Below are 27,551 nucleotides of genomic sequence, written 5' to 3' on the forward strand. Positions count from 1 at the left end.
TCGTAGCTCAGGTTCGGGTTTACGGCAACTTCCTCGTAGCGAATCACATGCTTCAGATCGAACACGTATTTCCGCAACTGTGACACATGAAAGACGTTGTGCACATTCCCAACGCTGGGCAGCAGCGCTAAACGATAAGCTACGGGTCCTACTCTTTCTAGAATTTCGTACGGCCCGATGAAACGCGGTTTCAGTTTCCCTTTCACCCCAAAACGCGTTATCCCTTTCGACGGGGATACCTTGACGAAAAACTTTATCGCCAGTGTAGAACTGTAAGTCCGTCCGTCAGACGTCGGCGTACGACTTCTGTTTTGTCCTGGGCTTCCTTCATTCGCGCACGGATTTGTCAAACGATTCCGACCATCTCTTCGACTGCATCGAGTCCAAGTGGCCTTCGTTCACCAACTTCATCCCAATAGAGCGGAGATCTACACTTTCTCCCATAAAGTGCTTCATATGGCGCCATGCCGATCGTTGCTTGGAAGCTGTTGTTGTAAGCGAACTCGATCAGAGGGAGTGCGGTCTCCCAACTTCCGCATCGGTCGAGCACCACGGCCCATAGCATATCCTCGAGAGTTTGTATTGTTCTTTCGGATTGTCCGTCGGACTGTGGGTGAAAAGCCGTGCTAAAGTTTAGTCGGGTTCCAAGCTCACGCTGTAGGCTAATCCAAAATTTCGAGGTGAACTTCGGGTCACGATCAGACGTAATCGTCACTGGGACTCCATGTAATCGTACGATCTCTTGAATGTAGATCCGAGCTAGCCTATCCGATCCATGGTTACGGGAATTGGTATGAAATGTGCACTCTTGGTAAGTCGATCTATGATCACCCAGATCGCGGTGTTCCCTTTTAGGGTCTTCGGCAACGCCGTCAAGAAATCCATGGCGATGTGCGCCCATTTCCACTCGGGTATCTCAAGCGGTTGTAGCTTCCCGTACGGTCGTTGGTGTAAGGCTTTCACCTGTTGGCAGGCTAAACAGCGCTCCACAAATGCTGCGACATCCCTCTTCATGCCGTTCCACCAAAAGAACTTCTTCAGATCCTGGTACATCTTCGTGCTCCCGGGGTGAGCAGTGTATGGGGTTTCGTGGGCTTCGCTCATGATCTCGTTCCTAAGTCCCTCGTCGTTCGGCACGCACAGTCTTCCTTCAAAGGTGAGAGCGCTGTCGGAAGCCTCGCTAAAATTTCCGGATTCACCAGTTCTTACTTCGACTCGAATCTCCTCCAATCTCACATCTAGCCGTTGTGCTGCAACGATCCTCGTCCTTAGATTAGGTTCTACTACTAACTCGGCGATTCGGCCCTCTATGGTTTCGGGTGTCCTAACTACTTCTATCCGCAACTTACTCAACTCCCGCACTAAACTTTCCTCTTCTGTCAGAAAAACAGCGAGTTGCGAATGGTCTCTACGGCTTAAAGCATCTGCTACTACGTTTGCCTTGCCGGGGTGGTAGTTGATGCCACAATCGTAGTCCTTCACCAGCTCGAGCCACCTCCGTTGTCGCATGTTCAGGTCCTTCTGCTCGAAAAAGTACTTCAAACTCTTATGATCCGTAAAGATTTCACACCTAACTCCGTAGAGATGGTGCCTCCAAATCTTTAGGGCATGCACTACTGCGGCTAACTCTAAATCGTGGGTGGGGTAGTTCAACTCGTGCGGTTTCAATTGTCGTGACGCGTAGGCGATCACCTTGTTGTTCTGCATCAATACGCATCCTAATCCGACCTTCGAAGCGTCGGTGTAAACTACGTAGTTCACTCCAAGCTCTGGCACAGCTAACACTGGTGCGGTGGTCAATTTCTCCTTCAAGAGTTAGAAGCTCGCCTCACACTCCGGCGTCCAGTTCACCTAGATCCTTTTCTTCAGTTGCTTGGTCATCGGTCTCGCTATCTTGGAGAATCCTTCTATGAACCTTCGGTAGTATCCTGCCGAGCCCAGGAAACTTCGAATCTCGTTCGGCGTTGATGGCGACTTCCACTGTTGCACCACCTCAACCTTGGCGGGGTCCACTCGAATTCCTTCTGCCGACACGATGTGCCCTAAAAAGTTGACTTCCTTCAGCCAGAATTTGCACTTGCTGAATTTGGCGTACAGCTTTTCCATCCCCAATGTCTCCAGCGCGATTCGTAGGTGCTCCGCGTGCTCCTTCTCGTCCTTCGAGTAGACTAAGATATCATCTATGAACACTAGGACGAACGTATCTAGGTACGAGTGGAAAACTCGGTTCATCAAGTCCAAGAACACTGCTGGGGCATTCGTCAGACCGAACAACATCACAACGAACTCATAGTGACCATATCTGGTACGGAATGCGGTCTTAGGTATATCCTCCTTTCGCACTTTCAGCTGGTGGTATCCGGACTTTAGATCCATTTTTGAGAACACGCCGGCTCCTCGGAGTTGATCGAACAGATCGTCTATCCTCGGCAATGGGTACTTGTTCTTGAGGGTCAATTTGTTCAACTCTCTGTAGTTGATACACATTCTCATTGACCTGTCTTTCTTCTTAACGAAGAGCACCGGTGCGCCCTATGGCGAAACACTAGGCCTAACGAAACCTAAATCCATGAGCTCTTGTAGCTGTATCTTTAGTTCCTCCAATTCCTTAGGCGCCATTCGGTACGGTGCCTTGGATTTAGGTGCGGCTCCAGGTTCAAGGTCGATCGTAAATTCTAACTGCCTATCCGGCGGCGGTCCAGGTAACTCCTCGGGAAAAACATCGGGAAAATCTCGTACGACAGCAACGTCTTCAAGCCTCCTTTCCTCCTTCCCTTCTCCGTGGAGATAGATAAGGTAGGCTGGGCGTCCTTTCTTTATCCTGGCGGTGGCTTGTAGCGCGGAGATTATGGCGGTTCGCCGGTCCATCGAGATTCCGTGGTACACGATGGGTTTCGTACCCGGGGCTTGTAGGGATATCTGTCGCTCCTTACAATTAATCGTTGCAAAGTTCGCGGTTAACCAGTCCATTCCTAAGATTACGTCGATATCTCTCATTGCCATAACTCGCAGATTATAAGCAACTAATTTAAGCTCTCCTAGTGCGATTTCTATGTTCGTGCAAAATCGGGAAATCTCTACTATCCCTCCTACTGGTGAGGACACCATCATCTTATGTTCAGATTTCCAAACAGGTAAGCTCAAGTTATGCACACACAACTCAGATATGAACGAATGCGATGCGCCCGTGTCAAACAAAACAACAATAGGGGTATCAAGGATTTCGCCTATACCTGCTAAATTTCCACTCTCGGGATTCCCTTGCTCAATATTGGGCTGCTTCTGACTAATGGCGTACGCTCTAGCCGGGGCGGGAAGCTTGGGCGGACAGGCTGCTGTTGTCGCGGTGGCTGGTCCCGGTTCGCTCCTAAGCCCGTAGGTGGCGCCCTCGGCTGCTGACGGAAACCCTGATGGTTCTGCCTCTACCCGGTTCCCATATTCTTGCTCGGACACTCCCTCGAGAAATGACCGTTCCCTCCACAGTTGAAGCACCTAGTCGGGTTCGGTCCTCTACACTCCCCGAAATGGTACTTGGCGCAAACGTTACACTGGGGTGGCCTGGTCCGGGGGTCGCTCCTCGGATTTAACAAAGTCTGTCCTCCTCCGTACAACGGCCGGTTCTGAGTGGGGCGGTATCGCTTGTTGTCATAGTGAATCCTACCCTCATCCCACCTCCTCTTATCGTGGTTAGGGCGTGGCGGGGGTAGTGCCGTTGTAGTGTTCCCCGCGCTCCTCTCCTTTGGCATTGCTGCCTCTACATCCAGTGCGAGGGCCAGCGCCTCGGTGTACGTAAGGGTCCCACGAACTGCCAATGTCATCCTAATCTCGTGCCTTAGACCCTCACGAAACTTATCGGCCAGCTTCTCATCGGTATCCGTCTATTCCGGCGCATAGCGGGTCATGTCACAAAGTGCGCGGTCATATTCGGTCACGGACAGACGTCCCTGGGTGAGGTTGTGGAACTCGGCTGCCTTTGCCTTGCGGTAGCTTTTGGGTATGTACTTTTCATAGACCTCGATCTTGAAGTCCTCCCATGTCATCCCGTCCACTCGATCCTGTGGCATGGTCTTTAACTTAGTATCCCACCAAAAGTCGGCGGACCCGGTCAGTTGATGCGTCACGCATATCATCTTCTCCACATCGTTGCACACTAAGGTCTTGAAGATGAACTCTAAAGCGCGTATCCAGGTTTCAGCCTTTGCGGGTTCACCCATCCCGTCGAAGGTAGGAGGCCTTTGGTCAAGGAATAGTTTCACGACTTCCCTATCTACTCATGGAGGTGGTGGTGGCGGCCTTGGTTGCGTCACGCTGTCTTCTTCCGAAGCCCGGGAAGGGGGTTCCTCGTTTCTCACATTGCGTCTAGGAGGCATTCTGATTCATTTCACTCGAGTTATTAGCGTACTTATTCGAACCCAAAATAGCGACGTGGTACATTTGAAAGAAAAATCTAACTCCTTCTACAAGTAGGGTCCAAGGAAACACCACACAATAGCAGTTGTAACGAAAAACAGTTGTGCAAGAGAAAGCATAATAAGGTTGCATCATAAGATGGAAAACACTTGGAAGATAATAGAACGAGCAAGTATATTCACGCAATAAGGATAGAAAAGAGTGAAGACGGCTCATTGCAAGATGATAAAATAAAAAGGTGCAAATTCCCCATTAAATCTCTACAGTGGTCTCAAAAGGTCTTGGTACAATGAATGAAAAGGAGCGAAACAATTGCGAAAGAAAATGACAACGTAAAAAGAAGTTCTAGAATTCAAAACATGGGGAAAGGAAAAACAAAATCACTATCCGAGCACTAGACATCTCCGCCCTCGTCCTCTTTGGGTTCTTCCGACTCTCCGACACTCTCCGCGTTCGAACTCTCTCCCTTCTCGAACGGTCCCATCTCCTCGTCTTCCTTCTCGTCGCTTAGGAGCGAAGGAATCGAGGTAAGCATCTCTTCAGCCTCTCTTATGATCCTTCGAGGGGCCGAAACGCGCATCCTAAGGGTCCTTCTACGGGGAACGCGGGAAACGTGCGGCTCCTCATCATCGCGGTACTTCATTTGACGTGTTGCTCCTGGCGAGTACCTTTGCGTTGGCGGATAGAGTGGAGGTCCATCAACGGCGGCAGACATGGCCGGAAGTAAACACTCTCCGCCTTCGAACTCTCTCCCTTCTCAAACGGTCCCATCTCCTCGTCTTCCTTCTCATCGCTTAGGGGCGAAGGAATCGAGGTAAGCATCTCTTCGGCCTCTCTTATGATCCTTCGAGGGGCCGAAACGTGCATCCTAAGGGTACTTCTATGGGGAACGCAGGCAACGTGCGGCTCCTCATCATCGCGGTACTTCATTTGACGTGCTGCTCCTGGCGAGTACCTTTGCGTTGGCGGATAGAGTGGAGGTCCGTCAACGGCAGCAGACATGGCCGGAAGTAAGACTCCTATTAGGCCGACGAAGTCTCCTCGAGGCGTGTATTTGGGCGGGCTAAACCAGGTGTAGGATACTGAGGCTTGAGCAGTCCACTCGCTCCAAGGGGAAGGTAGTATGTGGATAAGTCGCATGATTCCCTCGTAATGGGTAGTTCCATACGCGTAAGTGTCCAGCCAATGACCATAGAAATCGGTGACGAAGTTCAAGAGGAACTGGTTTCCGTCCCATTCCAGCTCTCTGTATCGCTCTACCGGAAAGTTCCTATTCTTGGCGTAACGGTGACGCATAAGGGCGTGATAGGGTTGAACCATCTACAAAAAGGGGGAAAGGAACAAGTCAGCACTGTCACAAGGGTGGAAAAGAATAGCTAGTGTGTGATCTCAAATGGTGCTGCGAATGTGTATAAAAGTCAAAAGGTGATGGTACAAAGGTAGCGTCGCGTCCAAAGTTCTCGTTCTTAAGATAACCATTCGTGCGTTTTCCATTCGCGTTTCGTCGAATCTCCAAATACACTACGGCCTTATACTAGTCATTCCACGTTTCTATTGTTGGTACAAGCGTTGTGATCGTATAGCTAAGTCATGCTAGGTTCTAAAAAGTCCAAGTCTAAGCATCGCAACATTTCAACATAGTCTCACGCCATCACATTCGCATTTTACAATTTTCACAAGTTCTCATACAACATTCAACAAATCACCATTCAAGAAGCATCGCTTCACATTCATAATATTTCCAAACCCCTAGGAATCATCATTCACAAGCACAACAATATTTTCAACACTTATGGCATGGTTTCTATGTTCTCAACAAATGACATTTTCCACAAAATTTCCAAGAGCATAAAGTTTCAATCATAGAAATATTCTGTACCTCTTTCTTCGTGGTTGAACAAGACGAGTTGCGGTGTTGAGCCTTCCATATTCAGTTCGTTAGAAAATGATTACAAGGACAACTTAGATTTTCGAAAAGACTCTTGGGTCCAGAGCAGAAAGAAACTGAGGCTCTGATACCAACTGTAACAGCCTACCCTCCTAGGGTACAATAAATGCGGCGGCTGCTACCCAAACGGACTCGAAAGAAGAAAACATAAGCTAGGGTTTCATTTAAAGAGTTTTGACCAAAGCATTTAAAGGAAACATCAGAGTAATAAAACAACAACTTAACCTAGAAGCTTAAGTAAGAAATAGGAAGGTAACATAAATAACGAGCATAATCTAAAGAGTATGACATGGTTTCCATGATAAAATCCTCAAGAAGAGCCTAAGGCCTCAAAAGCCAAAGGAATAGGTGCAAAGTATCCATAACAAAACTAAAGTGTATCAAAAACTCAGCGGAAAACGACCAAGAAAAAAAAGCAGCTATGTATGAAGACACAACTACACTTGAAGTTCAAATTATCCATCTTAATTAGTTAACAAGCTCAACACCCGCCACCGCTCGTCATCGTTCAACCTGCACATAAGGAAAACACATGCAGGGCTGAGTATTTTGAAATACTCAGTGAACTCGTTGCCAAAACGTTTTATAAGTTATGCCACCCTTACCAAGTGAACTCGATTTTAAGCAGTTATAAAGAGAATATCACGAGTATCACAAAAATATATTTTCCAATAGACTGGCCAGTCAAAATAACTCCCCATTTTCTCATAAATTTCCACAATCACAATTAAAATGTTTCCATGGTGCGACGAAAGTGTGGCCACACTTTTCGCCCACGAGACCGGCCGACTAGCAAGGACGGCTCCCGATCCCATCGTGTACACAGCCTGGTAGGGTTTGCGGCCCATACTCAGACCCGAATTCGTATAATCACATTCATAGCCCTATAGCCCAATGGAGCAAACTCACAAACTAGGTATCATGCACACAATATCACAATAAAACAAACATAGGCATGACATAACAGTTAAACCACCCTTATAACACCAATCAATATTTTTGACAAAATAAAAGAGAGTTTTAAGAGTAAAGCCCACCTCGACTGCTTAAATTTCAAGTAGTTTCGCTTTTCCGTTATCCGGCTTCGCAACTGAGGTTTCACCTTTTAATCACATAGGCACGTATCACAAATTAGATTCAAGACAAACTCCTAACTCATGCATGTCTCTAAACTTTCCCTTTTCCCATTGATTTATCTTATAATTACCAAACAAAGATTATGTTCATCATATGACTTTCACTTGCATTTCAACTCTAAATCTAACATCAACATAAGCTACACAAGAGTATTTAGCCATCAAGCACACACCACACAACACAACACACACACACGACACACACACACACACGCGCACACACCACGCACACGCCACACACACATATTGCATACATATTTACATACCCCTTTCTATCCCACTTTCACTCAAACAAGATGCATGAGGGTTCAAGAAGATCGATTCATCGGTTAGAAAGAAGAGGAATTGAGTAGAATCAAGAAGATGGATATAAAAATACCTTAAGAGAAAAACGAACGGTAGAAATTAAGTATTAGACTCGGTTCTGCAAAATTCTTGGATCAAACTTCAATTCTTCACAAAGGATGGAGGATTATTGGAGTAAAGGTAGAAGAAAATTGAGAGAGAGTGGAGAGATGAGAGGGGGCGTGTAGTATGGTGAGGGGAGCGAAATTTTATGGGGTTAGGGTTAGGGGTTCTCTTATTTATAGAGTTAAATAAAATATTTAGGTAAATAAATAGAATATTTGGTAAGATCTTATTCTCCACAATTAAATAAATAAATATTGTGAAGTAGGGAAGAAGAATTAACAAAAATAGATCCTAAGGGAAAAATCCTCTAGGTTTCGAAAATTAGGCCACTAATTAGTCAAGATTTCGTTTTGAATATTTCACGGAGTAGAATAAAATATCACGGAGCAAGATAAAAACAAGAATTCTCCCAACTTGGAGTCAAAAGAGGCGTCCCCTATGCCTTTTAAATAAGGCATGGATTTTTAATATTGACTAGAATGAGGTAAGGCAAGATCTCTTGAAGTATGGAAAGATTTGGTAGAATATTTAAATTCTAGGTATGGAAGGAAATCAAATAAGGAATCAATAACAATAAGCAAAACATTACTTCCTTCCCCACATAGTGATTTTCGAAAATCACTATTAAATAAGGGGAGGGGGGGGGGTGTCGATTTTTTTATTAAAATAAGTAATAATTGGGTGTTGGATTTAATTTGGAATATCATCCCAGGAATTAAATTAAATCCGGAAAAAATAATATTACTTCTTCAAAAATCAAGGGGGCCGAAAATCACAAGAATTGGGTGACAAGTATTTATGGAAATTTTCCTCTAATATTTTCACTCACCCTTAACAAATAATTCACATTATAATAAAATCACATGCCACATCACATAGTCAACAAATTTGACTTTTCAAACTTCCAACGCAAACCCTAGACTCAATTCGGCCATAGCATCACATGAAATAAATGCATTCACAACTCCACGTCATCAATAATAAATTTTAGGGCTGTAAAATTAGGGTTCTAAATTCCGAGATGTTACAACTCTAACTTTTAATCTCTGGGAATTATGATGCAAAAAGAGGCTCTCATTTGATGAAGCTTGAGGTCTTATTTATAGGGGAAAGTCACTCCTCATCCTAGAAGGAAAAGATCTTCAAAATATGGTAAATTGTGGAGAGAAATCTAGGTCGAATCTGATTCGCCGCTTTTCATGGCGGGCCGCCGCATGTTCTCCGGCGGTCGCCGCGCGGTAGTCCACAGTCTCTGCCTCCACGGAGGCAGGCCGCCACACTTCCTCCAGCGGTCGCCGGGCGAGACTCCTTTTCTAACACAGATTTTCCGAGGCGGGGCGCTACAAGCCATTGGCCGCCGGGCACCGGCGGTCGCCGTCTGAACTCCAGATTTCCAAACTTGCGTTTTGACTTCCTTTTTCGGCTCAAATATGCGCATTTCTCACAAAACACGTCAAAATATCAAAATGTATAAAATGTGCAAATAATAGACATGTAACGTGATTTTGGCATTAAAAACAAACCAAATTATGGCCTGAAAACAATGCAAAATCCGAGCGTATCAATTCCCCCAAACTTACAATTTTGTTTATCCTTGAACAAAACAATAAAGACAAAAATATAGGCGTACGGAATGCACAAGGACTAGACGTCGTAATTGCCTCAAAAGATGAAAGAATAGATTAAGCATGTATTAACGCAATCTAATCAAACAAGGCTTATTAGTGCACTTTCATTACTAATTTGTGGAATACCTTGAATTCAAGCACTCACATGTGGCAACCATCCAAAGATAGGAAGTGTTCTCTCACTCTCAAAGCGTATAAAGGTAATGTGTATAAGCACTCAAATCATGCATCATGCAAAGTTTACCATAGGCTTGCTCAAAGTCTAATCCCTCCTCTACTCGATGTGATTAAGCATCAAAAGTCCGAAATGTCTTTATTTTTTGTTGTAATGTAGGGCCTTTGGTAGGTGAGAAATATTTGGCAAAAAAGTGACTAAACCCAATCATTGCAAAAGTGATCAATTTCTACTACATCAAACTTAACACCCAACCAACAATTCAAATCTCAGTAAACTTAGACTTTGTCTATATTTCTTCTCACTTCCCAAATTACTTTGATTTTTTTTGTTCTTTTCTATTTTCTTCACAACCTTTTTTCTTTTCTTTTTTTCTTTTCTTTTCTTTCTAGAACAAGCACAGTTTTGCATTTTTTCTATTCACAACCTCCACTTTTCTATATTAAGCACACTACTTTTTATAACTTTCCTCCTTATCTATCCAATTCCTTTACAAAAGAAAATAAATACTATACTAACCCAAGGAATTGTCTCCATTTATATGGCTTCCAAACAAAAGCCTTAACGGCTCACAAGGGAAAAATTTTGAAATTTGAGAGGGTCGAAAATTTTGGGTATAAAAGTAGCTATGAAAAGATGGCCTAACATCTTCCCTTATCAACTTAAACAAAATGTAAACTTAGGAAGACTAGGAGTAAGTTCTAAAAACATATACATGAATGAAGATAAATCACACAATAAAGAATTTAAGGCTCAAATCTCACAAGGTATAAGCATGATTCAAGGCGAACAAGCAATTCACTAATTATGCACCTTTTAACCAAACCATGAAATCAAGACGTTAAACCATACTTATACATGGATGGAATGTAATATCATCGGCAACTCGGTCTAATGTGTCCCTAAGCATGCATGTTATAAGTTCTTCTATTAAGTTCATGACATGGATTCAAGAAAATTCACCTACGGGATTTTTGAAAACAAAAACTTAAACTAAAGCCCTAAACAAAAACCCTAATCTCACGGTCCACCACGTCATACCCCCAAACTTATTCACAACAAATTGTAAAATAAGTTTGTAGAGTCGGTCGGGACGTGAGTAAACTACTAAAAAGAAAACATACCTTGAAAAATTTCACGTAGAGGATGGACGGGGAGAAAATTCGCGCTGGAAACTGCATTCGGGTGGCGCTCGCAGGTGGCGGCCTGTTAGGTTTGGTATACTGAAAAGCATGTTTCGAGCAAGTTTTGTGCGAATACAATCTTACTTGTATACGTAAAACTCTACAATCCACTTTTAACCCGATTCAGTATTATTCGAGCGGTTTCGCATGAATAGAATCAGTATATTATTACATTGTGTTTGCTTGTGCATTTATAAGATGTTTTATAAACATTTAAATGCATAAAAAGCAAACCAAGTCTAAGTCTTTTGCATAGTAGATTGGTTGTGGGCGTTGTCCACTTTAAGGCTACACAGTCGGTTCTATCAATGCTTTGCAAAAGAAAAAAATGAATTTCACAACCCAGATAGGCTTAGACTACCTATTGTGAAAGGTTGCAATGTCAGTCCGATTATTTCTAAGCCTTTCTGAAATAAGATGACGTTGGTGTGGTATAGCACTGAATGGATCTAACAGCAAGATGTGTCTTTATGCTATCTACTGAAAGACTAGGTCTTGATAAATAACTATTTCTTAATCTACATACGTTAGCATTGAGCATACGGTATTGATTATGCACTACTTTGACTTATCAAATGGTGCGGGTTTTTCGCAACCCAATAATCCTGATATATTGGGTAGTGATGATTAATATCTCGCGGTGCTAGGATTGCTATTATGTTGAATCACGCGCGTGGTGAGTCTCGTTTGATAATGTCCTCAAGAGGAGCTTGAACAAGGTTTTATTATTCGGGAAACTAGCTAGTTGGAGTTTTATCACTCTATGAATAATAAATAAGTGTTTCTTGCTGAGTCCACTCTTGGAAATAATAAGATGTTAATTAATTATGTCTATAGCAGACTTCAATTAATTAATGGATATTTATATCTTAAGCGCGGGAAATAAATAATATAAATAACGGAAACCCGGATTACTTGTAATTTTGGATTTGGATGGGGAGTGCAATATTACTTCTGTAGTGGCTCCTCGTGATATTCCAATATAAGCTTGTATTAAGTTGTGGGTTCAATTTAATTAGTAGAAAGCTAATTGGGGGAGCCCATATCCAAAACCTTCCATAGATCCCTGACTGGGCCAATATGAACTTAATATAAATAGGAGAATAAAGGAGAGACAAAAATATAATTATTATTCATTGAAATTTTCGTCCCTCTCTAAGTTTTAAAGGAGCTCGAAAATTCTTCAGCTCTCCTCCGTGAGAAATTTCTGTCTTCTTTTATTCAAGTCCTAGTATTTTGATAAGATCAGCCCACCTTGATATCGAGATACAGTTCGGGAACCATTCAGAAGATCCATGGTCTAGTATTGAAGATCATCACGTGGAGAAGGCGCGAGCAATCGTCGATTCTTTTGAAAATCAAATCGGTAACTCTAAACCGTAGAAATCATGTTTAGGATTTATATTTTCTAAGCATGAATTATTTGCGTTCTAGCATGCAATTATCTGTTTAACATGTGAATTGATTAATCGCATAATCGGTCAAATAGATCCTCGTCTGATTTATTTGTTTTGTGCAAGTCTTCCGATGTGCAAGGGGCACCAAACCCCAGCAATTGGTATCAGAGCCAATTTTTGGCTCTGATTATGTGGATTAATTTCATGTTATGTGAATTGCTTGAATGCACGTGGCTTCCGGTGTGTTCTTCTCGTGTTGACATTGACGACATGCTTAGGAATTAGTTTCCTAATTATTGTCTCATTACATGGGACTTATTTACTTCTTTTTTTTTTTTTGATCGAAGGCAGAAATGTAAAATTAGCAACAAATAGGTTGTATGATGCAAGTAAGTTTTAGGAACAAATGTCAGTAAAACAATCAGAAGAAAACGAAACAAACATAAAATATCCCCAAAATTCCGAAAATTTCATAGCTTATAAAAAATTCTAGTTCATCCTTCTAATGAGTTTATTGATGTAGTCTTCGCGGTTCCCAGCATCTCCGCCTTCCACATAGTGGTTCCTCTTTCTCTCGAATCCACCCAAGGGTGCCGATAGTTGGAACAGCCAGAGGAAATTGTTAGCCTCCTTAAAGTGAGGCCCAACAGTCAGGATCTCATGGATGAGATCTTCAATGCAGATAATGCCGCATTTGCCAAGAGTCTGTTCAATAATCGAGTTGTCGGTCAAGGCAATGCAATGCTTGTTGACCTTGCTAAATCCCCTCTTGTAAATCAATTCTCTGACACTCTTCAAGTTTGGGTACCCGAAAGTAACATATGGCTCAACCCTGTGCAGCATATTCACTGTTGCTTTGTTCACTTTTAGGAACACTCCGTTAAAAATCTGACGAAGACGCAGCAATTGCAGGATCTTCTTTATGGTAGGATGCATTGCATTAATACCACGGATGCGAATGATGAAAAGCAACTTAGCCTCAGGGTTCACATAGAACCCTCCTTTCAACCTCGCCTCGCGCTTCAACTGAATAAGCTCCCTTTCCTGTGCGGCATATTCCTGTTTGCAGCCTTCTTTTCCTTGAGAGCTGCAATGTAACAGCCCGCCCTCCTAGGGTATAATAAATGCGGCAACTGCTACCAATCGGACTCGAAGAAATGAACAAAGGCTAGGATTTCATTTAAAGAGTGTTGACCAAAAGATTAGAAAGAACTATCAGAGTATTTAAACAACAACTTCACCTAGAATCTTGAATAAGAAAAAGGAAGGTATAATAAATGGCGTTCAAGAATCTCCAGAGTATGACATAGTTTCCAAGATACAAACCACAAGATAGTCTAAGGTCTCTAAACCGAAAGGAGAGTGCAAAATATTCAAAATATACATAAGTGTATCAAAACTCAGTGGAAAGCGACCAAGAGAAAGAATAGCTATGTATGAAAACACAACTACGCTTGAAGTTCATAACAATCATCTTAATTAATTATCATGCTCAACACCCGCCACCGCTCGTCATCGTTCAACCTGCACATAAGGAAAACACATGCAGGGCTGAGTATTTTGAAATACTCAGTGAGCTCATTGCCAAAACATTTTATAAGTTATGCCACCCTTACCCTAGTGAACTCGATGTTTTACACTTTTCAAGATAAATATTCAACGCGTATCACAAAAATATTTCCATAGATTGGCCAATCAAACAACTCCCCACTTTACTCATCAATTTCCACACTCACAACATTTCCATGGTGCGACGAAAGTCTGGCCACACTTTTCACCCACGAGACCGGCCGACTAGCAAGGACGGCTCCCGATCCCCTCGTGTACACAGTCTGGTAGGGTTTGCGGCCCGTACTGAGACCCGAATTCGTTTAATCATATCCATAGCCCTATAGCCCAATGGAGCAAACTCTCAAACTGGGCATCAGGCGCACAATATCACAACAAAACAGACATAGGCATGGCATAACAGTTAAACCACCCTTATTTCTCCACATTCATAAATTTGCACATAAAGGAGTTTAAGAGTAAAACCCACCTCGACTGCTTAGATTTCAAGTAGTTTCGCTTTTCCGTTATCCGGCTTCGCAACCAAAGTTTCACCTTTTAATCACATAGGCACATATCACCAATTAGGTTCAACACTACTCTTACTCATGCATGTCTCAAAACTTTTCCCTTTTCCCATCGATTTATCTTATCATTACTAGTCAATCAAAATCATGTTTATCACACAAGTTCCATTCGCATCTCCAATCTAGATCTAACATCGACATATGTTACGCAAGGATATTTAGCCATCGAACACATACTACACCAACACAACACACACACACACGTCTCGCACACACACACACACACACGCACACGCACACACATGAAACATATTCCCACATCCCCTTTTATCTCACTTTCACTCAACCAAGATGTATGAGGGTTCAAGAAGACCGATGAATCGGTTAGAAAGAAGAGGTATTGAGTAGAATTAAGAAGATGGATATAAAATTACCTTAAGAGATAAACGAACGGTAGAAATTAAGTATTAGACTCGGTTCTTCCAAATTCTTGGATCAAACTTCAATTCTTCACAAAGGATGGAGGATTATTGGAGTAAAGTAGAAGAAAATTGAGAGAGTATGGAGAAGAAGAGGGGACGAAAAATGTGGGGGCTAGGGTTGGGGCTTCTCTTATTTATAGTGCTCAACAAGATCTTTAGGTAAATAGAATAGAATATTTGGTAAGATTTATTCTCCACAATTAAATAAAACAATATTATGGAGTAGGGGAGAAGAAATACCAAAAATAAGCTCTAAGGCACAAATCATGGGATTTTCGAAAATTTGGCTTCTTAATTAGCCAAGATTTTATTTTGGTATATTTTACGGAGTAGAATATAATATCACGGAGCAAAATAAAAATAAAAATCCTACCCCATTGGCATAGAAATAAGCGTGTAATATGTGCCTTAAATAAGGCATAGATTTTTGATATTAACTAAAATAGGATATGGCAAGATCTCTTGAGGTATCGAAAGATTTGATAGAATATTCTAATTCTAGGTATGGAAGGAAATCAAATAAGGGATCCATAAAAACAAAATAAATTCTTCCTTCCCAAGAATAGGTGATTTTCGAAAATCACCTTAGAAATAATAGGGTGCAATTTTCTCATCAAGAAATAAGGAAATAATTAGGTTTTGGATTTAATTTGGATAAATATCCCAAGAATTAAATTAAATCCGAAAAAATAGAATTCCTTCTCCAAAAGTCCAAGGGTTCGAAAATCTCAATATTTAGATGGCTAGCATTTATGGAAATTTTCTCTAATATTCCCACTCACCCTTAAACAAATAAATTTCACCTCATAATTTAATAAATCACATGCCACATCACCTAATTAACAAGTTTGACTTTTCAAACTCCCCGGTCAAGGAAACTCATGCAATAAATTCATTTAGCAAATAATTCACATCCCTCACGTCATCAATAATAAATTTTAGGTCTCTAAAATTAGGGTTTGGAAATTCGGGATGTTACATCCTACCACTCTTAAAAGAAATTTCGTCCCGAAATTTGGTACCTTCAAGGGAAGAGTTCGGGGTATAGTTCCATCATCTTGTTCTCAAGCTTCCACGTGGCTTCCTCGTGTCCGTGATTTCTCCAAAGTATTTTCACTGAGGTGACAGATTTGTTTCTTAGGGTTTGAACCTTACGGTCTAGGATCATCTGGGGTCTCTCCTTGTAGCTCAAGTTCGGATTCAACGCAACTCCCTTGTAGTGAATCACGTGCTTCGGGTCGAACACGTACTTCCGCAGCTGTGACACATGGAAAACGTTGTGTACGTTCCCAAGGCTTGGGGGTAGCGCCAATCGATACACAACGGGTCCTATTCTTTCTATGATTTCGTACGGTCCGATAAAACGTGGTTTCAGTTTCCCTTTAACCCCAAAACGCGTTATCCCTTTCGATGGGGATACCTTGAGGAAAACTTTATCGCCGGTTTGAAATTGTAAGTCGGTTCGTCGGACGTCAGCGTAAGACTTTTGCCTGTCCCGGGCTTCTTTCATTCTCGTGCGGATTTGTCGAACGATTTCGACCATCTCTTCAACGGCATCGGGTCCGAGTACCCTTCGTTCGCCAACCTCATCCTAGTATAGCGGTGATTTACACGTTCTGGCATATAGTGCTTCGTACAGCGCCATGTTGATCGTTGCCTGAAAGCTGTTGTTGTAAGAGAATTGGCTCAAAGGTAGTGCAGTCTCCCAACTTCCACCTCGGTCGAGCACCACGGCCCTTAGCATGTCTTCGAGAGTCTGAATCGTCCTTTCGGATTGTCCGTCGGACTGTGGGTGGAATGCCATGCTAAAGTTTAATTGGGTTCCTAGTTCGCGTTGTAGGCTAATCCAGAATTTCGAGGTGAACTTCGGGTCACGATCGGACGTAATCGTCACTGGGACTCCATGTAATCGCACGATTTCTTGTATGTAGATCCTAGCTAACTTATCTGATCGGGGTGGCTTGTAGCGCAGAGATGATAGCGGTTCTCCGGTTCATCGAGATTCCGTGGTATACGATGGGTTCTTTTCCCGGGGCTTCTAGGGATATCTGTCTCTCCTTACAACGAATCGTCGTGAAGTTCGCGCAAAACTCGCAGGTCGTAAGCAACTATCTTAAGTTTCTCCTAGTACGATTTCTATGTTCAAGCAAAATTGGGAAATCTCTACTATCCCTCCTACTGGTGAGGACACCATTATCCTATGTTCAGATTTTCTAACAGGAAAGCTCAAGGTATGCACACACAACTCAGATATGAACGAATACGATGCGCCCGTGTCAAACAAAACAACAATAGGAGTATCGAAGATTTCGCCTATACCTGCCAAACTTCCATTCTCGTGATTTCCTTGCTCAATCCTGGGCTGCTTCTGACTCATGGCGTACGCTCTAGCTTGGGCAGACAGCCTTGGACGAAAAGGTTGTTGTTGCCGCTGCGGTTGATCCCGGTTCGCTCCCGATCCCGCTGGTGGCATTCTCGGCGGCTGTCGAAATCCCTGATGGTTTGGCCTTCCCCCGTTTCCCACGATCCTACTCGGACACTCCCTAGACACGTGACCGTTTCTCCCACAGCTAAAACACCTAATCGGATTCGGTGCCCTACATTCCCCGAATTGATACTTAGCGCATACGTTGCATTGGGGTTGTCTGGCCCGGTGGTCACTCCTCTGGTTGAACAAGGTCTGCCCTCCTTCGTACGGCGGTCGGCTTTGGGTGGGACGGTATCGCTTGTTATCGTAGTGGGTCCTACTTTCGTCCCATCTCCTCTTATCGTGGTTAGGGCGTGGCGGGGGTAGTGCTAGCGTAGTGTTTTCCCGCGCTCCTCTCTTTGGGCATCGCTGCCACAACATCCAGTGCGAGGGCTAGCTCTTCGGCGTACGTAAGGGTCCCACGGACTGCCAATGCCATCCTAATTTCGTACCTTAGGCCCTCACGAAACTTATCGGCCAACTTCTCGTCAGTATCCATCTGTTCCGGCGCATAACGGGTCATGTCACAAAGCGCGCGGTCGTATTCGGTCACGGACAGACGTCCCTGAGTGAGGTTGTGGAACTCGGATGCCTTTGCCTTGCGGTAGCTCTTAGGTACGTACTTGTCGTACACCTCGGTCTTGAAGTCTTCCCACGTCATCTCGTCCACACAATCCTGGGGCATGGTCTTCAGCTTGGTGTCCCAACAAAAGTCGGCGGACCCGGTCAGTTGATGCATCACGCAGATCATCTTCTCCGCATCATTGCACACTAAGGTTCTGAAAATGCGTTCCAGCGCGCGTACCCAAGTTTCGGCCTTTGCGGGTTCACCCATCCCGTCGAAGGTAGGAGGCTTTTGGTCTAGGAATAGCTTTACGACTTCCCTATCTACTCGTGGAGGTGGGGGAGGCAGTGGCGCCGGGATTGACTGCATCACGCTTTCCTCATTGGTGGGCTGAGGTGTCGGTTCACGGTTATTGCGTCTCGGCGGTATTCTAACTATGCATTAAACGAGTTATTAACAATCAAGTGGTTTGGTTGAATAACAGAGTCCATGGGTTAATCGCATCGAATTGAAATGGTGGGGTGTTCGCGCATCACCAGATATCATAGTGGATAACAAAAGAGCGGTGTCAAAATGTTAACATTTCGAGGATCAATTGCGTCATAGGATGGAAAAAGAATCATTGCTTATTTGGCAAGAGGAATTAGAGTGTAAGTGTCACAAAGACAACTGTACTATGAAGTAGCGAAGCATAAGGTGCAATAAGGCATTGGAAGACGGTTGCGCGGTAGGGTGTCATCATGCAATGGTATGATGAAGTAGCGATAGAAATTTCACAATGGTATGAAAAGACAATGAAATCCATTGCATCACAAGATAGCAAAAGGTGGAAAGATTTCTTCATGGCATATCAATTAAAACGTTGCCTCGATGAGGTCTTAGTATCAAAGGAAAAAAAAAATAAAGAGGGCAAAATGTAGAGAAGGTACGCAAAAGTCAAGCAAAACAATCGTATCATGGGGAAAAACAAAACAAAGTATCCTAGTCGATGTCGTTCATGTCCTCTTCGGGGTCCTCGTCCTTGTTCGCGCCTTCCATGTCCACATTACGCCCTTCCTTGTAGGGTTCTTCATCCTCGCTTGTTTCACCGTAGTGTGGGGGGGGGGGGGGAGGGGTGGGGCGGAGGGGTTATTGCAAACATTTCTTCCACATTCCCATGTATGGTCAAAGGATTAGTTTTACGAGTTCTATGTCTTGGTTTCCTAGGAACACGAGCAACATGTGGCTCTTCATCACAACGATACATCCATCGGCGGGCCTGGCTCGGCAGGTACTTGTGCGGTGGGGAACTATGCGGTGGTCCGTCCTTTGAGGCGGCCATGGCTGGAAGCAGTACTCCTAATAGGCCAACTATATCGCCTCGAGGCTTGTACTCGGGCGGACTGAACCACGTAATTGGTATAGCAGCTTGGATAAGTCTCGAGATCCCCGCGTGATGGTACTCCTCCATACGCGTACGCATCCATCCAACGGTCATAGGATTTGGTGACGTAGGTCAAAAGAAAGGACTTTACATCTCATTCGAACTCTTGGTAGGTCTCTACGGGGAAAACCTTATTCTTTGCATAGGTGCGTGATATCGGTTGGGCATCCACAAAAGGGAAAACGCAGCGCCAGCACAAGGATCGAAAATAAAAGTCAATAGTGTATAAGGTTTCAAGTGACGCTGAGAGTATGATGGATATGTAGGTGTCGAATAATGGAGGTGTGAAGGTACTATCATATCAAGAATAAATGGAATTTCGTTTCCAAGGCAAAGGGTTCGTATGTTTTCGCATTTCGAAGATTCACAATTGTCGCTTGCCTCGCGTTTGGCGCTTCGTGCCGCCACGTTCGATATCGTCACAAAGGGTGGAAAGGAATAACAAGTGTGTGTGGTTCCAAATGGTGTTGCAAATGGGGTGGACATGTGTATGAATTTCAAAAGATGACGGTACAAAGATAGTATCGTGTCGGGAATCTTCGCTTCTAAGGCAGTTATTCGCGCTTTTCCTTCCACGTTTCGTCGAGTCCTTATATACACTAATAATGGTTCAACGACATTATGTTATTGAAAAAAAAATCACATCAATGGATTCACGAGTCGTTAAAGGCAACTCAAAGTGATTGGAACTTTTCAGAACCGTTAAGGAAGAAGAGAACAGATAGCCTTAACTTGGTGCCGAGGAAAGAAAAATCATTGGGTGTGAAACAATATATGTAGTGAAACCGGGCTAAAAAGAATTTCACTTCTGCCAGAAAGAGCTTGCCACAAACATGGTTACAAAATAAAGGGGTGAGCTAAAGTTCCAAGAAGAATATTCCATCATTTGAAGAAAAACAAGTCTGGAGATGTGATCATACTGAAGGTCATAACTACAAACAACTTTAGGAATGAAGTTCAATGACGGAAGCTCACAAAATCAAATATCGTTGTTATGAACGACGAATTAAAGGATACTGCTCAAGCAAGAGGTCCAAAGTTACAAGGGCAAACACAATTTCAAGCCAAGTGAGTCATGACTCGATATAGGAAAAGAAATGATGGACATCACTTGCAAATTGTGAGTCAAACAAGGTCTTAGATAAACAAGGGCTCACTGTTAATCGAGAGGTTCCGAAAAAATTCTTAGGATCCAAGTAAGTACGGTTGATTTAAAAAATCGGTCATTCTTACTACGAAGGTCGCACTCCCTCGCACACTTTTCCGAGCCTAAACATGGCAACATCGTTACCTGGGCGACTTAAATGCAACAAAAACAAGGCTACGTCATTCTAAGAAACCGTAGGTTCCAGTTCAGATTTATCGTATCGTCAAAATTGATAACTATTTTTCGGATGGTCGCATCTCCAAAGTCTTATTCTCGCATGTCGCATAGTCATTTCCGATTGCCGGTATACACGTGGTCTTAATGTATCATAAACGTCGTCGTATTCGTGTTGCATCGCCATTTTGGCATGGTATGCAAGAGTGCATAGTTTTATTAGATCTTGGGTATGATCTCGCCATTGTAAGGGTACACCAAGGCTCGAAGCATACTTATTTTTGTTGGTTCTATCACTCAGGAAATTGATACAGCAGTTGTCAACCTACAACTAAGTTCTAGCACGTTCAGTCTGGCCTACTTCTTAGGCACTCTATAATTTCAAGCATAGCTTGGAGTCTTATACTAGTCATCCCGCGTTTCTACTGTTGATATAAGCGCTGTGATCGTATAACTAAGTCATGCTAGGTTCCAAGTAGTCCAGATCTAAGCATCGCAATATTTCAACATAAATCTCACGTAATCATATTCGCAACAAAGTTCAAAAGTTCCCCATTACCACACAAACTTCATCCATATATTATTCAATTAACAAGTTTATTTGAATAGCATATTTCACCACATAAATCATTTGATGTTCCATAGCATATCAAGCATCGTATATTAATGTATGTAAAGATTAGCACTTAGTCAATGCATCATCCACAAAATCGCATTTCCAACTTCATGCAGTTCATGTCCATCTATTTCACCATCACATAATTGTAACTACACATGCGTCATGCTTCGCCTTCACAATTTCAAAATCATATATTTTCAACCAAATATGCATTAAAATTTTCGCCTTCCAACTAATCAACATGTACGTCATTCAAGTTAAATTTGCAGTTTGAATATGTAATAACAAATCTCAACATCAAGCAACACGTGTTCACAATCATACCTAAATGTGTGATACATCATGCCTCATTATTAAACAAAAGCAATTACACATTTGCATAACGTCTCCCATTTCATAACTTCACCACATTTTCCAAAAGCCATAGTATTTACTTCATATTTCACATAGGAGTTGCTTCGTAGCAGCTAAGTAATCACATTTCACATTTCACAATTTCACAAACTCGCATACAATACTTGACAGATCACCATTCGGGAAGCATCGCTTCACAAAGAAATACATTTTCCACCGAAATTTTCAAGAGTATAAAGTTTCAATCATAAATCATAGTAATACATTGTACCTCTTTCCTTGTGGTTGAACGGGACGAGTCGTGGTGTTGAGCCTTCCATATTTAGTTCATTAGTATAAGAGTACAAGGATAAATTTCTATATTTTGAACAAAGACTCTTGGGTCCAGAGCGGACAGAAACTGAGGCTCTGATACCAACTGTAACAGCCCGCCCTCCTAGGGTACAATAAATGCGGCAACTGCTACCAATCGGACTCGAAGAAATGAACAAAGGCTAGAGTTTCATTTAAAGAGTGTTGACCAAAAGATTAGAAAGAACTATCAGAGTATTTAAAACAACAACTTCACCTAGAATCTTGAATAAGAAAAAGGAAGGTATAATAAATGGCGTTCAAGAATCTCCAGAGTACGACATAGTTTCCAAGATACAAACCACAAGATAGTCTAAGGCCTCTAAACCGAAAGGAGAGTGCAAAATATTCAAAATAAACATAAGTGTATCAAAACTCAGCGGAAAGCGACCAAGAGAAAGAATAGCTATGTATGAAAACACAACTACGCTTGAAGTTCATAACAATCATCTTAATTAATTATCATGCTCAACACCCGCCACCGCTCGTCATCGTTCAACCTGCACATAAGGAAAACACATGCAGGGCTGAGTATTTTGAAATACTCAGTGAGCTCATTGCCAAAACATTTTATAAGTTATGCCACCCTTACCATAGTGAACTCGAGGTTTTACACTTTTCAAGATAAATATTCAACGAGTATCACAAAAATATTTCCATAGATTGGCCAATCAAACAACTCCCCACTTTTTTCATCAATTTCCACAATCACAACATTTCCATGGTGTGACAAAAGTGTGGCCACACTTTTCGCCCACGAGACCGGCCGACTAGCAAGGACGGCTCCCGATCCCCTCGTGTACACAGCCTGGTAGGGTTTGCGGCCCGTACTCAGACCCGAATTCGTTTAAACATATCCATAGCCCTATAGCCCAATGGAGCGAACTCTCAAACTGGGCATCAGGCGCACAATATCACAACAAAACAGACATAGGCATGGCATAACAGTTAAACCACCCTTATTTCTCCACATTCATAAATTTGCACATAAAGGAGTTTAAGAGTAAAACCCACCTCGACTGCTAAGATTTCAAGTAGTTTCGCTTTTCCATTATCCGGCTTCGCAACCAAAGTTTCACCTTTTAATCACATAGGAACATATCACAAATTAGGTTCAACACTACTCTTACTCATGCATGTCTCAAAACTTTTCCCTTTTCCCATCGATTTATCTTATCATTACTAGTCAATCAAAATCATGTTTATCACACAAGTTCCATTCGCATCTCCAATCTAGATCTAACATCGACATATGTTACGCAAGGATATTTAGCCATCGAACACATACTACACCAACACAACACACACACACACGTCTCGCACACACACACACACACGCACACGCACACACATGAAACATATTCCCATATCCCATTTTATCTCACTTTCACTCAACCAAGATGTATGAGGGTTCAAGAAGACCGATGAATCAGTTAGAAAGAAGAGGAATTGAGTAGAATTAAGAAGATGGATATAAAAATACCTTAAGAGAAAAACGAACGGTAGAAATTAAGTATTAGACTCGGTTCTTCCAAATTCTTGGATCAAACTTAAATTCTTCACAAAGGATGGAGGATTATTGGAGTAAAGTAGAAGAAAATTGAGAGAGTATGGAGAAGAAGAGGGGACGAAAAATGTGGGGTTTAGGGTTGGGGCTTCTCTTATTTATAATGCTCAACAAGATCTTTAGGTAAATAGAATAGAATATTTGGTAAGATTTATTCTCCACAATTAAATAAAACAATATTATGGAGTAGGGGAGAAGAAATACCAAAAATAAGCTCTAAGGCACAAATCATGGGATTTTCGAAAATTTGGCTTCTTAATTAGCCAAGATTTTGTTTTGGTATAACGAAGAGGAAGAGCTGGTTAGAGTTAATTTCCATATCTCTTAAGAAGAACAAGGAAGTAAGAGTTATAGTTAGTTAAATCTTAGCTATCCTGTCTAGATAGCTTCTAGAGCGCGTTTTAACGTGCTTTTGCTGTGGCTCATGGTAGATAGTTCATCTGTGTCTCAAAAGATGGCTTTAAAGTCTTTTATTTGCGATAGATGGAACATCTACTGTAAGTCCGGACCATTAACTCAATGCTATCAAGCTTCTCGCGCGTAGCATGCTCGCTCAGTCGTTTCGCTCTCTACGGTACTTTCTTCTCTTCTCTGCGCTATGATGCTATCCTCCGAGCTGCCGGGGAGTTCGGCATACTAACGTTGCCTCTTCGTCTCGAATGGCGTGTAATATCTCTTGAGGTATGAAAAGATTTGATAGAATATTTTAATTCTAGGTATGGAAGGAAATCAAATAAGGGATCCATAAAAACAAAATAAATTCTTCCTTCCCAAGAATAGGTGATTTTCGAAAATCACCTTAGAAATAATAGGGTGCGATTTTCTCATCAAGAAATAAGGAAATAATTAGGTTTTGGATTTAATTTGGATAAATATCCCAAGAATTAAATTAAATCCGGAAAAATAGAATTCCTTCTCCAAAAGTCCAAGGGTTCGAAAATCTCAATATTTAGATGGCTAGCATTTATGGAAATTTTCTCTAATATTCTCACTCACCCTTAAACAAATAAATTTCACCTCATAATTTAATAAATCACATGCCACATCTAAAATTAGGGTTTGGAAATTCGGGATGTTACATGCAACCTCCTGCTTCTTGACCAAGGCCCATTCCTCTTCTCTCTTATGTTTCTCCAAAACAGACTCATGAACAATTTGTCCTACCTTCTCAGCCATCGGTGACTTCGATGAGATTCTCCGGTCGTGGCGGTAGCTGCTGTTGTGTGAAGGGTTGAATTATTTCATGGATTAATTATAGATTTTATCCACAAGATATATTCAAATCTTAATTCTGAATTATTTCATGGATTAATTATAGATTTTATCCACAAGATATATCCATGAAATAATTCAAGATTAATTTAGAATTAAGATTTGATTTTGTATTAAATCATGGATTAATTATAGATTTTATCCTTATTTTATGGATTTGTAGGGATTTAATTCCTAGATGAATCCTAGTTAAATTTGGATAATGACAATCTAATTTTTATTTATATCCTATGGATTAATGTGGATTTATCATAGACAAATCCTAGTTGGATCTAGATAATGATAATATTATTTTATTCTTATCATATGAGTTTATATGAATTTATTCATATATAAATTCTAGATGAATTTGGATAGTGATAATATAATATTTTATTCTTATCTTATAGATTTATATGGATTTATTCCTAGATAAATCTTGGATAGATTTGAATAATTATAATATAATATAATATTATCTTATTCTATGGATTTATTTCAAGATAAATCCTAGATGAATTAGGATAAACATTCATATTAATTTATTTTATCCTATGGATTTGAATAGATTTATTTCTATTAAGACAAATCCTAGATGGATTAAAGTAAGTATAAATCCAAGTTATCCTTATCTTTTGGATTTATGTCCTAGATAGATTAGGATGTTAATGATATATAAAAAATTCTTATTTAATTGGATTTAGATAAATTTATTTATCTAAGAAATCCTACGTAATGTTTGATATATTTTGGATGTCTATTCTAAATAGAATTAAGATTTGTATAAATCTTGGTTGATAGGATTTTATTTTTATCTTATGGATTATGATGAGATTGTTTCTATCTAGTAATATCCTAGTACGATTTAAATAATGATAATCCTAGATCAACGTTATCTTGAATTGTAGGATTTGATTTTACTGAAATAAAATCTAGAATAATCCTAAATGGATCTAGATAGTTTACACTATCTTGATAAGTCCTAAATGAATTTGGATAACCATTATCCATGATAAAACTTTATTATTTAATTTATTTTCCCTTGACTAGATTAAATAATTTTCGATAATTAACCTGTGTGTTTAAATGTCATGCATTAAATGGATTTATCTGTTTATTTGTTGTTTATCTATTCTAAGTGGGATTATCTGCTTTATCTGCTTATGTGATAATTATGCAAAAACCATATTAAAATATCTAAGAAATGATTACAACAAGTGCGTTGTATACGGTCTCCATCGGTTGGTTTGCAAATTTGTGAAGCCATTTTCTAATATTATCGTCACCCATGCTGTGGGGACAATAATCCTAAGAAATAGCAAGTTCATAAGGGCAGACTTCTCAAATATAAATAGTATGAACTAGAAAGTAGTTTCTAATATTATCGCCACCCATGCTGTGGGGACAATAATCCTAATAAATTACAAGTTTCAGAAGTTCAAACAGAATTTATGAGATAACTTGGTTTTGTTATCAGCACATGAGCATTGTTATGGAAGTGTGTTGTAGAAACAAGATTCTGTAATGCTAAATCTGATGGTCGTGCTTAGGCAACATTTGGCGGCCATGCCGTGCTGCGGTCTCTGGACTATTCGTCGGTGTTGTGACCAGTAAATTTGCTAAAATTTTAATGTGTATTGACCTCTGCTTGAGGGTACAAAATTTTAATTTTACAGTTGCAAGATACATAATTGTTTTGTGGTTATTAGCGATTATGTATTGAGCATGAGTATGTGATAATAAGTTTGTTTGCCAAATCTTCATTATGTCATTTAATATTTGCCTGCGGTCCTTAAAGAAAGTAAACTCGAATGCCTAAATTACGCAGACCGGAAACGAAAATGGATAAGATTCTCATCACTGAAAACTTGGAGTTTATACTCAATGATTCATGTCCTCCATTTCCTCGACGTAATTCCACGAAGAATGTTCGAGAATGCATTATGCATGTACTTGACAAGCTCTTTGAGGAATAAGGTCAAGCTATTTTCCTTTAAGTAGCTCGACAAGTCTTGGTTAATGACGATGAAAGATGGATATTAATAGAAACTGTCAAGATGATTCGATTGGAATATCCTAGAGTGGAAGAATGTTTTGAGGATCTTTTGATCACTCAAATAGTTTCAGACATAAGTCATCGCCTAAAGTAATAAGAAATGACTACAAGAAGGTTTAACTGAAAAGTAGAAAATCTTCAGAATAATAGTCGTTATATTACTGTTAGATGAAAGTAATATGATAGATGACGAATTCATAAAGGCTGCATTTTTCTTAAGTCCTAGTTCATTTGAACAAAAGACTAGATATGGAAATGGAATAGCCTGAATTGTCATCAAAGTTTGTTTAAAGCAAAAAAAAGATGCTTTGTGAGTTAGATTGACCTATTTTATAGAAGGACAATGACTTACATGACAATGCAACTTCTAAGTAAGAGATCTTGATTTAGTTAGGTTTTTGTTGCAGTGGGAGCTATTAATGCTCAACTATGTTTTATGGTTGATGCTTAAGGCATCATAGAATTAAAATAATATAAGTGCGACAAGGTTGAGTATTCTACAATACATCAACTTCTTAATCATTGAATGATAAAGTATTTATGGCTCTTAGTCTTAAGGCCAAGAAAATACTTAGCAATTGTTCGAACTGATCTACACTATCAAGATTTTAACATTTCGTTAAATAGCTTGAGAGTTGAGAAAGTCTGTTTGGTGCACTATGAGTTAGAATCATTTGATCTTTCAAGAGATTCAGACTACTTATAGAAGTGCAACATAGAAAGACTATCAA

At 41.0% G+C, this 27,551-nt stretch overlaps 2 protein-coding genes and 1 pseudogene across 2 annotated transcripts; all 3 read right to left on the reverse strand.

The window, feature by feature from the left end:
- Positions 1–4,804: 4,804 nt before the first annotated feature.
- Positions 4,805–5,730, reverse strand: LOC148927565 (uncharacterized). The gene is made up of 2 exons (XM_089056649.1): positions 5,366–5,730; positions 4,805–5,078 (listed from the first exon to the last, which is right to left on the reverse strand). The coding sequence occupies exons 1-2, from the start codon at positions 5,728–5,730 to the stop codon at positions 4,805–4,807; spliced, it is 639 nt and encodes a 212-aa protein (XP_088912775.1).
- Positions 5,731–12,748: 7,018 nt separating this feature from the next.
- LOC125194919 (large ribosomal subunit protein uL30x pseudogene) lies at positions 12,749–16,650 on the reverse strand (annotated as a pseudogene).
- A 970-nt stretch (positions 16,651–17,620) lies between these two features.
- Positions 17,621–18,247, reverse strand: LOC125194920 (uncharacterized). The gene has a single exon (XM_048093135.2). It carries the CDS (start codon positions 18,245–18,247, stop codon positions 17,621–17,623), a length of 627 nt encoding a protein of 208 aa, XP_047949092.2.
- Between the last annotated feature and the right edge of the window lie 9,304 nt (positions 18,248–27,551).

Source organism: Salvia hispanica, chromosome 4 (genome assembly GCF_029641045.1).
Source record: "Salvia hispanica isolate PSC_SH4W2 chromosome 4, Shi_PSC_v1, whole genome shotgun sequence".
Taxonomy (NCBI): domain Eukaryota; kingdom Viridiplantae; phylum Streptophyta; class Magnoliopsida; order Lamiales; family Lamiaceae; genus Salvia; species Salvia hispanica.

Bases quoted from the DNA above. Each gene is read 5' to 3' on its own strand.
- LOC148927565 (XM_089056649.1), bottom strand. From the start codon at position 5,730: ATGGTTCAACCCTATCACGCCCTTATGCGTCACCGTTACGCCAAGAAT. The intron at 5,079-5,365 runs GTACTCGCCAGG...GCCAACGCAAAG, and splicing joins CTCTATCCGCCAACGCAAAG to GTACTCGCCAGGAGCAACAC.
- LOC125194920 (XM_048093135.2), bottom strand. From the start codon at position 18,247: ATGCAGTCAATCCCGGCGCCACTGCCTCCCCCACCTCCACGAGTAGAT.